The sequence below is a fragment of the Echeneis naucrates genome, chromosome 13 (assembly GCF_900963305.1).
Source record: "Echeneis naucrates chromosome 13, fEcheNa1.1, whole genome shotgun sequence".
NCBI lineage: Eukaryota > Metazoa > Chordata > Actinopteri > Carangiformes > Echeneidae > Echeneis > Echeneis naucrates.
The window spans coordinates 23,747,722-23,763,724 of record NC_042523.1 but is presented as its reverse complement, the minus strand read 5'-3'; the positions used below and the strand labels follow the sequence as shown (position 1 = coordinate 23,763,724).

General features: G+C 41.4%; 1 protein-coding gene across 2 annotated transcripts; it reads left to right on the top strand.

The window, feature by feature from the left end:
* The first annotated feature begins 1,557 nt into the window (after nucleotides 1-1,557).
* On the top strand, nucleotides 1,558-13,585 carry zbtb44 (zinc finger and BTB domain containing 44). Of its 2 annotated transcripts, none has more exons than XM_029517847.1 (6): nucleotides 1,558-1,860; nucleotides 5,203-6,306; nucleotides 6,766-6,850; nucleotides 7,590-7,741; nucleotides 9,618-9,918; nucleotides 11,570-13,585. In XM_029517847.1, the coding sequence occupies exons 2-6, from the start codon at nucleotides 5,241-5,243 to the stop codon at nucleotides 11,979-11,981; spliced, it is 2,016 nt and encodes a 671-aa protein (XP_029373707.1). In that variant the 5' UTR covers nucleotides 1,558-1,860; nucleotides 5,203-5,240; the 3' UTR covers nucleotides 11,982-13,585. The 2 variants fall into 2 exon arrangements, with proteins under 2 accessions (XP_029373707.1, XP_029373708.1); XM_029517848.1 differs by having other exon boundaries at nucleotides 9,618-9,701; nucleotides 11,570-11,734.
* Nucleotides 13,586-16,003: the final 2,418 nt, after the last annotated feature.

Below are 16,003 nucleotides of genomic sequence, written 5' to 3'. Positions count from 1 at the left end.
CATGAGGAGCAAAGATGACCCATTAATTCCAAACAAATGTTCAACTTTTCCATGTTTTCCAGGGAAATCCTTTAGACCGGTTTGGGCCCATAAAACCGACCACTGAACAACAGACTAATAGGAATGTTTTGCGTAGGTGGGTTGACAGTTTTTAACAGCTGGGCGAGGCAGCACATTTTTACCAACCCAAACCCCTGACGATGCTGTGTAAAATCCTCCCACACTGGAACGACTTCTCTGCTCAGACATCTGAACTAAGGAGAGTTATTAGAGAAAAAAAAAACACTCAGTAGCTGTGGTGAAGGGAGGAACCTCCTCTTAACAGGCAACAGCTGTAACTTAACAACTATTTTTGATGTCAGTCATTTTCTATTCGCAGCTGTCTGAGTCGGTAGATGTGAAATTCATAATGAGTTCCAAACAACATAATGTCATTCACAGAATTTTGGTTTGAATCGTTGACGTCATACCGGCGTTTTTATAAAATACAACACACCGCAGTCCGTCAGATGAAACGGTAATGGAAGAAGGATTTGAGTGCATCCCTTTCAGAGCGGGCCTCTCCCTTCAGCGTTGCAGTGACCCCCGCCCTTCCTGTCTGTATTATACCCCCTCCAAATTACTGCATTCCCTCCCAGACAGATCCTCCATTAAAAGTACTGACAGGTAAAATATAACATTAATTATCTTGCTTTCACCATTTCATGATGAAAACTTGCATCACAGGAAAAGCCAGAGCCGACTCTATCGGCCCAACAGAGCTTATGTGAAAGAAAGTGTATTTACAACTGAACTGAAACATTGGAAACATTTCTTTTCATGATGTAGTTGCTCAACTCTCCTGTGGATGACAACACAGGAGAAGACAGGAGACCCACTTTATAATCACAAAGGTTCCACATATTGGCCCGTATCTTTAACTAGATACAGCATATACATTGAATTTATGTTAAAATAGATTCTGTTACACAGTGGCATGGATGAAAGTCTCAAACTAATGACAGAATCAAAAGTGGAATAACGTTAAATAGAAGTATCTTTTATTTGTCTTAAATATTCTAACATTGAAAGAATCTGCTGCCTTCCCAGTTGTGAACACTCTGTGAGGGGCTAAAAATTTAGGCTCACCTCTCAATTAATTAATGAATTAATTACCAGAATCTAAATCAGAAATACCAGATTTGTCTCAGGGGGGAAATTTGGTTTGTTACAGCTGCTCCAGAAGAGAATGTTAATAGTTATAATAATGGTAAAGATAAAAATCCAAAGTGGATGGGCCTGTGACTGGATAGAAAAGATGAAAAAGTACAGTACATACAGATTACAGAAGTATTACGTTTATTATTAATTATATAATAATAATAATGTGAATTCGCAGAGTTTATTGCAGAGTTACAGTTTGAAGGATGTTGGCAGGATCATTCAGTGAACATGAAGAAGCAGTAATCCGGTGAAAATCTAAAAGTGACTTCATATTTAGTGATTGTGACGGAGACTTGTTGATGTCGCTGGATGTGACACTTCCTGTTTCTGACAGTACGGCACGGTGAGGGGTGCGCGGTGCATTGTGGGGGATACAAACACAGCGCAGAGGGAACAGCGGGGAGCACAAAGGAATTAAAACAGGAAAAAACAAAAAACAAAACCACAACTTTGAAGGGACGAGGTGTTGTGATGTGAATCCGTGTTTTGGCCGTGAGGCTCGCTGGGTGTCAGCTGCCCGGAGAGCCCGAGGAATGTGAGGGAGCGGAGAGGAGCAGCAGGACGAACCGACCGTCGCTGCTTTTTGTCGGCGGAGCAGTTCTTCCATCCCGAGGCCCGGCCGTTATCACAGGCCTCACCCCTCCCTCCCTCCTCCAGGTAAAACAAACACCCCCCTTTAGTAACGGTGTCTCTGGCTGTGGAGAGCCCCGCCACCCCCTTGCCCCCCTCCTTTACCCCCTCGGGTCGTTCGCTCCCGTCGGGCCGCTGTCACGGAGCTAAACGGTGCGTTAGCTGGCGTTAGCTTCGGCGGCTAACGGCCGTTAGCTCGTCCGTGCGAGCGGGGTTATTCACGGTCAAACCGGAGTCCACTTCAAAATAAACCGGGCTGTACAAGCACACCGAGGCTCTGCTATGGTTCTTTTTGGTTATTTTTTTGCTTCGTGTGTGTGACAGTTGAACCGAGTGGAGTTTGGCTAACATGGCTAATTCTATCAGAAAACAGCAGCTGACCGTTCAGAGGTTGTTTTCCTCATTCTGAATTTTAATACCACACATGTCGTTGGCAGCGGTTACATCTTAATTTGTGTTGGTAAAAATGTCCTGAGAGGGGAATTACACGCACACACACACATATATATATTTATATATAGAGACCAAAAAAGTAAAAAAACAAAAAACAAAACAACACGTTTGATTACTGACGTCTTTTATTTTGACAGTTGACAGCGGATGTGCTCTCCATCCTTTGGCAGGTTTCAGCAGTCTGACAGTTAGCTGCTGTTAACCTGGTTATTGTTGGATAATGTGGTTCAGCAGCTCCTTACTAGTCGCCCCCTCTCTGTGTTATTTACATTATGGTCTGCTTTCTTTCGACCAGCAGCCTCCTTCCTGTCATTTCCCGATGATCTGCCGGATTCAGAGCAGCCTTTGGCCTTAACTCAGGCTTTAAGATTACCTGTTCAGGTTAACTTCGGAGGATCACTTCTGACCAATCAGATCCCCTCCTTTGGGACAGGTGAAGGGATTTACATCAACAACAAAAACTCTAAAACCGACCAAAAGGAGAGAGAAGTTAACCCCAAAATAACTTTCCCCGCTGTCTTTTAATGTGTCAGTGATTTCTCCTAGATACTTTGAGATATCTCCTATGATTTTAAACATGAACTACTTTTCACCTCACCTCTCTTTTCTCTGCTCTTGGCAACAGAAACGTTAAGTCTTTAGCTTTAATTGAATAAAGTTAAATTGAAACAAATAAATATTCTGAAAGCATAATGGCTGTATTGAAATATTGTAATAGAGAATCAACTAACTGCTAATCCTAACAACTGGAGAGATAAACCCAGAGTTAACACAGTCTGTTGGTAGCCGGGTTTGTGGTGCAGGTTATCCAGAACAGGCAGTGATTGGCTCAGTGATGTCAGGTGGCTTGAACAGGTCCAGACCCCCCAAAGAAGCATATAGATTCACAAATCTACGAGATAGACAGAAAAAAGTCTCAGTAACTCTGTAGTTGACCGAGTTGGGTGAATCAGTTCCATTCACTTTGTCCCTGCTCAGTAGATAACGTTAGCCAGCCAGCTGTGTGCAGATGTTTGGCTGGGGACTTTTCAATACAAACAGTGGAGCTGAATCGATGAGCAGACTTTCAGTTCCCGACCCGTCTGCAGTCAAAGCGATCATTAAACTGAATGTGCTGTGCTTAGGTTAAGGATCTGCTGACAGCCCACGCACAGCTGAAGTGTTTATTTTTCTAAAGGTATGCCTAATAATGACACTCCTGTAACTGCCGCAGGCCTTTTTAAAATTTTTGCTCAACTGTTTTTGTTTTTATTTTTTATTTTTTATTTTTTTTACAGGTAGACTCACAAAAAATATAGACATGTCTGTTTTTAGTTTTTTAGTCTTTGCCAAGGAAAATAAATCTTTGGTCCACAGTTTTATAACCAGGAAATATGTGCACTTTACACAGTTTTATATGTACTTGTTGAACAATGGGGGAGATCACTGACCATATTCAGCCACACAACAAGTAGCTTGCAGGCTAAGGACACAGTATACATGAATTATAATATCTTAAAAAACCTTCCGTTTTACTGTTCATAGCTCTTCTGTCCATCTCAGGCTACTGTAGGACTGATGTTTTTATCTGCGGATGTGATTGATCATTGGTCCGGCTGATGACAGGCTGTCGTCCTCTGAGGTTACACAGGTATCCATGCAGCAGAAAATGTCACCATGGCAACCAACCTCTGGAAAACCATAGATAAGACCAAATACAACTGGATAACCTGCCAGTCCTGGTCAGCTGCATGGTCCAGGCTCCATTGTTAACATATATGTGGTGAATTAGCAGCAGGTTTTTGAATAATTAATAATCTTTGAATTTATGAACTGGCATGTCTTTAAATGACTCATGTTGTCCTCACATCTGAGGATCTGGTTTCTGTCCATCAATCCCTCGCTGTAGTTTTTCAGTGAGACCGTTCAGAGATGAATTTAAACATGTCTGTACATATAATCCGCTCTATGGCCTTTTAAGATATGAGGTTAAATGGTCGTCAACTGTACCGTTAGACCAAGAATTTCTAAGTTTTAAGACACTAAATAAAATGTAATTCAAGTGCAGTTTGCAGATTACAGAATCTTCTCCTCAAGACGTGGTTTAGGTCAGAGGTCAAGTTCTGTAACATTGTCTGTAGGATATGAAGAAGAGCTTGATGGAGGTTTTGTAGATAAATACTTCTGCTTCAGGAGACAGTCTGGCCGTATGAACGCTCCTCTGTGGACTCTTTTCTATCAGCCCTGTTTGCTGGTTCAGACTAGAAACTCTCTTGTTGCAGCACCACAGCCCAGGTCTATAATTCACTTTGCGTTCACTGGGCCAACATAGCCCAAGAGTATTTTCCTTTAGTGTGTGTGTGAAGGGGAGTGCGCTCTCCCTGCGAGAGCCCCTTCACTTGAGCTTTTGTTTGATGGAAAATCTCATGCCTCAAAGAATCCACATGTCTCTCAGACAGCTGCTGAGCATCCTGTAGTGCACTGGCCTCCACATGGGTCTGGCTCGCATCGCTGCGCATCTGCTTTGATTGTTGTTACATAACTTGGCACTTTGCTCTCTATGCCCACCCCCTCCTTTTTACCTTTCTTTTCCCTTTGAGCTCAGAGAGCACCGTAGTGTTTCTCCCTACCTACGCCCACTGAATACGACTTTGTTCACATTCTCTCCATGGAGTTGCTATTTTGTGCTTTTGTCTTTGAACTGATTGACTTCCAATGGAAAAGTTTAATGAGAGTCTGAGCCTGGATTTTGTTTATCACCATTGGACAGATTTGCTGTGTTGTATACACTAATGATGTCAAATTCTTGACACGTTTCCGACCAGAAGTGGATCTTTGACTCCTGAGATACAGTTCATATGGTTTAGCTTTTGAAAACTGAACTCCAGTGTTTTTGTTTAGTTTTTTTTTTCTTTTTTTCTCCACCTTTCCCCACAGGACCCATTTCCTGTTGAGAGTCGGGACCTGACTACAACATGGGCGTCAAAACCTTCACCCATAGCTCGACCTCCCACAGCCAGGAGATGTTGGAGAAGCTAAACGCTTTACGCAACGAGGGGCACTTGTGTGACGTCACCATCCGCGTCCAAGACAAGCTGTTCTTGGCCCACAAAGTGGTCCTGGCCTGCTGCAGCGAGTTCTTTCGCTCCAAACTGGTGGGCAGGCCAGACGAGGAGGACAAGTTTGTGTTGGACCTCCATCACGTGACTGTTAGCGGCTTTGCCCCACTGTTGGAATACGCTTACACATCGACCCTCTCCATCAGCACGGAGAATATCATCGACGTCCTGGCAGCGGCTAGCTACATGCAGATGTTTGCAGTGGCGAGCACGTGTTCCGAGTTCATGAAGTCAAGTATCCTGTGGAGCCCGGGTAACAACAACAACAACAACAACATGACGGCAGACAAACCCCATGAATCAGCACAAGAGAGCGCCTCGTCAAACTGCACCCTGACGCCGCTGGATGGCAGCGTATCACCCGTGTCGTCAGACTGCAGCGTGATGGAGCGGAACGTTCCTATATGCCGGGAGTCTCGACGGAAACGCAAGAGCTTTGTAACAATGGCGTCACCGGAGAGTCCGCTCAAATGCACTACACAGATCGTCACCACCTCCCCACAGATCCCCAACCCGTCCCCCTCCTTCTCAGACAGCACAGCCCAGCCTGTGGAGTCCTCCCTGGCCTTTCCGTGGACTTTCCCATTCGGCATCGACCGGAGGTTCCACTCAGACAAATCAAAGCTCCCAGAGAGCCCTCGCTGTATCGAGCAGGGCACTCCGGCGACCTCAGAAGTGGTGGTCGGCCGGCGGCTCAGTGACTTTCTGGCATGCGAGAGCTCCAAGGCAGTGTCGTCTCCGGTGCCGGTAGAGGAGGAAGACGTGAGGGTGAAGGTGGAGCGTCTCAGCGATGAGGAGGCCCAAGAGGCGTCCTCTCAACCCATCAGTGCCTCCCAGAGCTCCATGAGTGACCAGCAGACGGTGCCGGGCAGCGAACAGGTCCAGGAAGAGCTGCTCATCAGCCCACAGTCCTCTTCTATAGGTGGGCTGGTCTCCTCCATGTGCTGATCCACAGTAAAACAACTGCCTTTGTTTTTATATCCATACTTTTTAATTTTAACTCAACAAACACTACCAAATTTTGGAACGATTTTTATATGTTACATTTTTACTTATTATTTGATTATTATTACTTATTTATTTTTAGGATTATTTGAATATTCACTAACCTATGGCCTTTCTCTTGTCCTGATCCTGTTAACGTCATTTTGTCAGACCTGCCTCCCCACCAACAGATTTTTATTTGTGTCAGTGGAAAACAGTGTTGTTAGGATGGAAAAAAGAAAAACTTTACATGGTTCATGAAAGCAGTATCCTGCAGTGTCATTTCTTCAGGATATCAGTCAAATACCGTTCATAACAATCTAGCCTTAATTTATTAGTCAGAAATCCAGTTAACAGCTACCATGTGATGATTTTTTTTTCTTCTTCTTCACCTCAGGGTCGATGGACGAGGGCGTGTCTGAGGGCTTACCATCAATGCAGAGCACCTCTAACGCTGGAGGACATGGAGAAGATGATGAAAGGTATCATGATTTGTTAGGACTTGTAGCGAGGCAAGTCAGAGACGGGAAGAAATATATAGACTAAGATCTCATAGAAGCGTGTCTGCGTCACACCCCTGTAGGTAATAAATTGAGATGTTTTGTTGGTGGCAAAGACACCAACATCCCTGTCCAAAAACATCTTAATTTACCTGCCTGTCAGTGTGATTGGCCTTTTATTTTTTTCCACAGCTAAGAAAATATTTTTTTATGTCAAGAGACAAAGATGCCAAGTTGTATAGCTCCATTTAGTCCGCGGAGCGCAAACCAATAAATATTCCAAAAATCATGTTGTCCTTAGACTGTTATTGCTCTTTCATGGTTTGAGTTGGAGACATGCTGTTTTTTTTCCTTCTTAAAACTAGAGAATCAGCTTTTTCTAACAGGCCGTTCATTTTAGACACATGAACAATCAGATATTTACAGCTGATTTTTTCATCATTTATCAGCAGAACTCCTGATCAGATAATGATAGAAACGACCCAAACACACGAGAGGAACTTTTCTTTGGTTATTCTGCTTTACTCAGTTTTATCTTGACAATTAGGAAACATTCAATGTCCTTTTTTACATTTCTACATATATAATTAGCTGCGGTTTTGCTGATACAGAATATACTGAGACATTTTCAAAAATGACAACTTCATAAGGAAGACTGCAACTTTTCACTAAAAGCAGGAGCTCATATGAGCCTGGTGCTCATTTTGTGTTTATGTTTCAGGTTGGAAGGGATTCAGTATCCGTACCACCTCTACATCAGCCCTTCAGCCCGACCCGGCACCAACGGCCCCGACCGGCCCTTTCAGTGCCCAACCTGCGGAGTCCGATTCACACGCATTCAAAATCTGAAGCAGCACATGCTCATACACTCCGGTGGGTGAAACCTGTGTGTTACAACGTGTTGATTAACAGATACAGAGAGTCCCCACTGATGCGGTCCTGTGTGCGGGTGTGTTGTGGTAGCAGAAGCAAACATAGCCTCGAACACAGATGAAGCTCTGGTGAGCTCACTTTTCTGGAACTCCACACCCTCTGATTTTTATTGGCTCATTTTGGAATCAGTTAGGCCAATTTATCAGATTTACTGCAGCTTTCCCAGCAAGTCTTATACTAATTTTACACCTGTAAACACATAAATTTTTATAATCTGTAAAAATTGCTCCATATTTTATGTTTGTATTTCTGTAAAAAGAAAAATCTAAGTCAGATCCAGAGTGAGTAGTATTTTTAAAATGGGGTAAAACCATTTCTAAATTTCTCGTCAGTGTTTCTGACTTCTAAGGACATTCAGAGGACATTTTTGAAACGCTGCCTGTTGTTTTGTCCTGGTTTATTTTTAAATCATGTAGAAATTGTCCAAATTGCCATGTTGGCTCTCTGAACTTAGATGACGATGCTGTTGGATTTAATGTGGAATTTCAAATGTTTAGTTTCATCAGACGTGATTAAGTGAGATGGTAAAAAAATGCCATAAATTTTTTTCCCCTCTGGACTAGAAAAAGTTCAAAATTAAAACCAGCTCAGGTCAAAGTTTCTCTGCAGAATATCTTCCAGCTGTTTGTGTGTGTGTTGCTATCCCTGTCTATTTCTTTGAGTCTTTTTACAATCAGTGAGAAGTTACAGCTTAAGTTTGATATTAAAATATCAAAGCATCCACATTTTCAGCCTGTGAATATAACAAATCATCCCTTGGTGAAAAAGGCATATTATCAGCTGGGCATTGGCATGAATGATGTCAAAACATTTAGTTAATTACACTGAATGAAGTCTGAATCAAGTCTTATCAGAAGAAATTATCCTTCGCCAAATTAAAAACCAGTAAAAAGAAATAGGTTCATTCCACATGTTCCCTCTGCTGATGTCTGAGGAGTCTACAGACTTTAACTGAAGTCTGTTTGGAAGTTTTATTTTTTACAGTGACCAGACAAACATGTTTGTGTTTGTCCTGGAACCCATTAACTTGGAGCTGGAGCTTAGATCTGAGATCGGAGAACGAAACCACAGTAATTCTGTGAGTTTGGCCACTGCTCACAGACAAATGCCATCTCTGTTCTGATAATTATCAGGAAACAATTAAACATCAGCTTTAATGCACTGAATTGTGGGGAAAGTGTAACTGTGGGTGGTGTTTTAAGGTGGAATTTTCTTTTTAATCAAGTTGTGAAATAAATTGTTTCATTTAACTCAAAATTATGAAGCAACTTGTAGAAGAGAGGAGATTTTAATGTCAACATCTTTACTCCGCTGAGTTGAAAGCACATTTTTTGACTCCAGATTTAAGCCTATAAACATAGAGAAGCATGAGTCAGTTTGGTGACTGTGAGTAGCTGATGCAACACCATGAAAAGCCTCCAAAATATGTAAACCTCAGTTTTGTCCTTCAAATTGTGGCCTTTAAAAAGTATCCATGTGTCTTTCATTGACTTTATTCTAGTAGGAAGTCTGAGACATAATATGTCTGATCAGTAGTGTTAAAATCATTTTAAAGGCCAAATGTTGCTTTGTTGTGACATCACAAAGCCCCAGAAGTCCTGACGGCTGGTTTTAGGGCTCAGTTTCTGAATCCAGACTGTGAGAGTCTCTCTGAGGACTCAGACCTTTGAGACTTCAACTGGATTAATGTAGAACCTAGACCTGATTTAGAACCAAGGACCACATGGAGGTCTACCTTTAGAGTGTATGGACCTACACACTTTTGTGATGATGATTATGTGGCGATCAACTAATCTCTGGTCCCCCCCCTCCTCAGGCATTAAGCCTTTCCAGTGTGACCGCTGTGGGAAAAAGTTCACACGGGCCTACTCCCTAAAGATGCATCGGCTGAAGCACGAAGGTAAACGCTGTTTCCGGTGCCAGATTTGTAGCGCCACATTCACGTCCTTCGGTGAATATAAGCACCACATGAGGGTCTCCCGACACATAATCCGCAAGCCGCGGATTTACGAGTGCAAAACGTGCGGCGCCATGTTCACCAACTCTGGCAATTTAATTGTACACCTGAGGAGTCTGAACCATGAGGCATCCGAACTAGCAAACTACTTCCAGAGCAGGTGAGGAGTCCGGGGGCGCTGACCCCCATCATTTACTCAGATCTCACCTGGATCAGAAAATAACTACGGTTTAGCTTCTAATACCTGAGGTTTTTTTATTTATTAATTTTTTTTTCCCCCCCTTCTATGAGTTTGGTTGTGTAGAATTGTTTTTAGATGACTGCAGTTGATTTTAAATGCTCACATCAAGTGTTCCTGAAGTATTTGGCTGTATTTACTGGGGAGGTTGAATTTCACACATGAAAGTTGGGAAATATGATTCATTTTCTTCTTGAGAGCGAGGTGGTCTATCGCTCTCCCAAATCTGTAGCAGCCACAAACGGAGAAACTGCTCTTCTCGAAAGCCCACAAATTCAGGCTTATCTCATTTGTGTAATCTGAAGTGTAAAAATGCCAATTTGCTGTTTTTCAGGGAGTTGTGTGTCTGTTTATTTTTTGGCTTGGTGACTTGGTGTTTTGACACTTCAGGTTTTTGGATAAAACAAACAAAGCTCCAACTGTTGAGCTGTAAAGGTGCCGTTCAGTGGATTCTCTGAACAGACTCAGGCGAGCTGTTTGCTCTCCTTCGTGGGGTCAATCTTATCAAATCAGAAAATGTTGGTCTATTCCTTTAATATTCATTACTGAGCGGAGACAGTAAACGTCTCCAGCACATACTGGCTCCGTTTAGTGACTATGGACCAAGTCAGTAAAATTAAGAAAGTCAAGTATTTTAAAAACATCTACCAAATAAAAGCTCCGTCCGTAACCTGAGTGTTTAAATCGCTCACTTTACAGTCCTGCTCATGAGAGAAACAGATCATTTTGACTTCTCTGTTTGTTGCTGTGTGAATGGATTTTCCTTCAGCAGAGCGGGTTGTTTTGTTTTTTATCAGAAGCTCAGCCCACAAAAGCTTGTGAAAGGCTGAGCACAGTGTCTTTATAGAGTCGAAGTGTGTTTTTATTTCCCAGACTTTTCCACTTCTTAATCAACTCAAGTCCTCGCAGGTCAGCAGGACTCAAACGGGCCATTGACTCCTCAAAAGTTTTATAGTAGAAGGTCTACGTCTGAGATCATGACAGTATGGAAAATTCTCTGCAACCCAGCCAGTCTCTGAACTCCCATCCTCAGTCTCCACATAAAAAGAGATGTTTTTGATTCAGAGGCTGTCTGTGTCACACTCCACCTTCACTGTTTATTCTGGCTAATGAGCTCTTTTCCCTGCGTCTCTACATGACTTGGGACTCTGATAAATTTAGTTACAGCCACAGTCACACGTTTTATACAGTCTCTGTTACAGGAATCCAACTTTGACATTTTTTCAATCAGCTTTTTACCAAATTATCAAATATATTAGAGCACAGTGAGTTCAATGTTCAATGATATTTAAGATATATTCAGTGCAGCTGCAGTTATAGATAGATTTTCTTTAAAGTGACAAACCGATAAATCCACTAAATCATTCTCTTTAATGTCCCTGATTTGTTTCTTTTCAACTGATATCAATTTAAATATAATATTTTAAAATAAAGCCTCCTTCTTTGTGTTTCCAAAAACTCATCACCAAAGTCGGATCAGTACTTTTTGTTAATTTTACAAAACTTTAAATTTCACTTTTATTTGCCTAACATGACACCTTCCACACTCAACAGCTTCTCTTCATCCTTGCAGTGATTTCCTCGTGCCCGACTACCTGAGCCAGGTGCAGGAGGAGGAGGAGGTGCTGGGAGTCCAGTATGAGCTGGAGGAGTCCCAGCATCACCCCGTGTACCCAGGCAGCACCTCCACCTCCGCCACCACTGCCGCCTCGTCCTCCTCCTCAGTCCAGATGCCTGTCATCTCCCAGGTCTCCTCCTCTACCCAGAATTGCGAGAGTTCCTCCGGCTTCCTTTCACCTGAGCCCCTGGATCCCCTGGAAGCCCCAGCCTCCCTCAAGATGGACGCTGACGAGACGGCAGCCATAACAGAGGAGACCAAGATGGACCAGAGTGCAGGTGGGAGTTCCCCAGAGGTGTTTGAAGAAGCTCAGCAGCAGCAGCAGCATGCCCAGGCCAAGGAGCTGGTTTCCATTACCATAGAATGATTCAAGTCTTCTACTCGCCCGCCATGTCTTATTTTGCAGCCACGTAATATGGGAATATCTGTTGGAACGCCGTGAGGGCTAAAAGGGACGACTCGGACTCATTGAAGCTTCATCGTGTGAAGTCAAAACTCCATGATTGAAGTTACCTGAAGACTTCAGTTGCCTTAGTGTTGCTTTCCACTTGCAGCTCAGATGCATTTATTTGAGTTGATGTTTTACACCAAACCAAATTCAGCAAAGTAAATGATAATTGTTTTCTTTGCGGTAATTTTGTCATTTCTTGAACTTCACTGGAGCGATTTCCTCGTCTGTGCCATAAATTGAAGCAGATCATAAAATGTGGGGTTCAGTTTGTCTCCAGGCCTGAATTTTAAAGTATTTATCACCCCAAAAACCAAGTGAACGGTGTTTTGTTTGGTTTTTACGAGTCATTTTTAAGGGTTAAGATTTTTGGGTGCAGTGCCAGCTTGAGTCATTTCTGTCTTAGCCAGTTTGAGGTCTGTTAAATCCAAGCCTTGCCCTATTTTTGGAAAGTGCCTGAGTTCCCATTTAAACAAAGCAACTTAGAGGAAGAAGAGGTCTTGACTTTGCCAACAGTGACAAATCAAGTCTTTGCAAACTGAGCTAAAAAAAAGTTTGTTGTACTTCATTTGTAGTGATAATGCTAGTTTGTATGAGCAGAGACTGTGCTATTCCTTCAGTGCCGTCGCTATAGGCAAACTGTTAAATGTCAATATTATCTATATTGCAATAGCTTGTACTGTAGTTTTACTATTTGAATGCTGTGTAAGTTGGGTGTTGTGAAATATGATTCGTCAGGTGTGTGTGTGTATGTGTATGTGTGTGCGCGCGCGTGCATTTCCTTTTCTCAATATGAACACAATACTTTTCATTTTTAAATGTTTAAAACTTGAAATTATATTGACAGAGTATTCCCTTTAGATGTTTGTGCAGTTTATGGTTTTTCTGACCGATGACAAGGTTTTTGTTAGTTTTTATTTGTTTTTTTTTTTTTGTTGTTGTTGTTTTCAATGAACACTGTTATTACTTTGAAGCTAAACTCAATGAGTTAAGAAAAACTCAAGTCAGCACTGATGCAACATTTATTAAAAAAAAAAAAAAAGATCCAAATAAATGAAAGATTAGAAAGAAAAAAAGGATTTAAAATTTGGATTTCAAGGTTTTCTGACAGCTGCGGTGTCGTAGTCCCGACTGAGCTCTAAGATGTGGTGATGTAGCATTCCATGCTGGCTGGAGTTAAAGTCAAACAGCATTTAAAGCCAGTTTTATGGAGAGATCTGATCCGGCTTTCAACCTCTGGGTCCTGATTTACCAAGGTACCCTGCTGACGCTCTGAGATGTTGCATGACTGTTCCGGTGACGTTTCATCGTGGTACTCCATGACTGTTTCTCTAATCGTTGTGAGGTTTTGTGGGTAATAAACCCAGAATATTGTATGCGTTGCCCCCAAACGTGTGGACTGACCACCCGCATCCTTTCTGTTTCCTTCCCTTTCTTTTCCTTTTCTTTATGAGTGTTAAAGCTACTTTGTAAAAAAAAAAAAAAAAAAAAAAAAGAAAAAAAAGAAAATTCCCTGACTAAAATTTTGAAAGTGACTCCTGCAGCAGGGAACAGGAGTAGGACGAGGATGTCGAATGTTACATGGTAATTTTGCTTCAGGAGCAAAGTGAGCGTGAATGAAAATACTGTGAGCTGATTCATTATGAATGAAAACTTAAAGCTGATAACACAGTTTGGCAGTTTCTTCTTTTTTTTTTTATGATTTATGGGTCAAAACGCCAACTCCTGTTACCTGTGTTGTGCCAACATGGTTGTAATTTTGTACTTAGACATTGTTGTGCCTGTATTTTTGAGAAGATAACGACGCCCACGGCGATGATCCATGAGTTGAATGCTACTGACTGTGAGTGGGTTTCTCGTTCAGTGAAATCTTAATATTTTCTGTTCGCCCCTGATTCATACGACCGGCCCACAAGCCCTCACGTGCAGGGTTGATTGTAAATGCAAAGAAAAGGGCACCGAAGTAACAACGTCCCGATCTCTGAAATGCACTCAGAGCTTGTGTTGCCCCTGTGCCATCCCATCAGTCACTTTTTCAAAAGTTGTGCCATTTGCCTGTTTTTTGTCCGGGTACAAATCAGATTTTGTCTGATTTTTGTTTTTCTTTTTTCCTCCAGGACCAAATGTCCTCTGTGAAGTTGGGGATTTGCCATGGCAATCAAAAAAACTGCACATAATAAGACAAAGAGATAATCATTTTTAAGTGGTCCATGCTATTTAGCGGCGAGGGGGGCGCAGTGGGGGGGGGTCCGCCGTCTCGCCCCTGAAAACACTGTATGATGATGTGCATTTAAGAGGCTAGCCTTAGTAAATGGACCTATTAACTCTTCTTGCACAATATCGAAATTAAAAGAAAGAAAAACCTAAAATTCAAAAATGTTTTCTATCTTCCATTTGTACGTCTCGCTCTTCATCTGTTGTGTTCGGCGTCTGTAGTCAAACAATGTTTTTATAATGAAATGCTGCTGTTTGTTGAAACGCAAAGTGCCCAAAATATTTTTGTGAACCAATGGTGTGCAATAAATGGACAGGTGGTGTTTTTCAAAAAGGTTTAATTTTGTCTTTGGAATGATGAATTATATACATATTATATATATATATGTATATATATATATATATATATATAATATACATATACATACACGTGTATGTTAAAAAAAGAATGTATCATTTTGTTTTATTGAAATGTGACTGAAGGAAGGTGAGGATCCTGTTTGATCTGTGAAACAAGGAACAAGGATTTGGTATCAAATGACGGTTCTGTTCAGTTCTTTCCTGTTAGTTTCTGAAGTTGCATGTTCATATCGTCATGTGAAGCGGAGAGCATGTCTCCTAGCTGTCAAGGCCTTAATGTGGACGACGACCCAGCAAAGCTCCCATCTGTCGCTCAGCATGCCCTCTTCTTTTCTGTGCTTTAGCCCCCCCACTCCTTTTTTATGTGCAATGTTTTGAAAATATTCCCGATGATTATATACAGGACATGCCTTTTCAATGTACACTCGATGTTGTATACGTTTTCCAGTCCTTTTGCTTTTATTTAAACGTAGGAAAATGTAAGGAAAAAATGGTAGCTCTTCATAATGGCATATATATTTTTGGTGACTTTTGTACAGGTGCTGTTTCATGGCATCTTTGGATATTCTTGTTAAATGTGAATAGAACAGCTTAGTCTGGGAGTATGAGGGGCCTTGGTAGTCTTCACTTTGTGACTGTCTGCAGTGTGTGTGTGTATGTATGCATATATATATTATATGTATATATACACAGTATATACACTCATACTATGTTGCGTATTCTTTATACTGTAGGCTACTTGAGTACAACCTGCTTTGAGACAGATGTTGTATTTTGTGTCTTTGATACTGTATTTAAACTGTAGTTTGGAGATACTGTACAAAAAAAACAACAAAAAAATAAAAAAACATCCCAGATAGTAACGCAACCTGCACAGTGAGTCGGGAGAACTGATGTTTGTGGTGTTGAGTGTTTTAACTGGATCATATTCCACAGTTGGCTTTTAAAAACTGACAAGACCACTCTGTATTTTAGAGTTCATGGTTGTTCTGAATCTTCAGTAGTGCTCTGGCTTTGCAGTCCTGTTGTTATTGAAAAAAATAGTTTTTTTTTTGTAAAAGTATAAAATGTAAATAAAAAAACTAAGTCAGAATAAGTCTAAAACTTGTCTCAAGTTGTTTTTTGTCATTGTAAAATATTTACAGAACTTTAACTTGAACTTTTGAATTACTAATATTTTTATATTATCATAAAGTAAAGGCTGTTATTAACTGAATATTATCAAAAAAGAATATTTGCATAAACAAAGTAATTAGTGCAAGTAGATGTGTTTTACATGGTAACTGTTTGTTGGACTGGTTGTATCTGTCGTCCAAACCTTAAACACTGTGGGGCTTCCTGTTTACATTTTCCTGCTTTCTGTTTTA

What these genes read in the sequence shown, in the direction of transcription:
- zbtb44 (XM_029517847.1), top strand. Translation starts at nt 5,241, where the DNA reads ATGGGCGTCAAAACCTTCACCCATAGCTCGACCTCCCACAGCCAGGAG. An exon ending in GCACATGCTCATACACTCCG is followed by an intron (nt 7,742 to 9,617) that starts GTGGGTGAAACC and finishes CCCCCTCCTCAG; the next exon opens with GCATTAAGCCTTTCCAGTGT. An exon ending in GCAAACTACTTCCAGAGCAG is followed by an intron (nt 9,919 to 11,569) that starts GTGAGGAGTCCG and finishes TCATCCTTGCAG; the next exon opens with TGATTTCCTCGTGCCCGACT.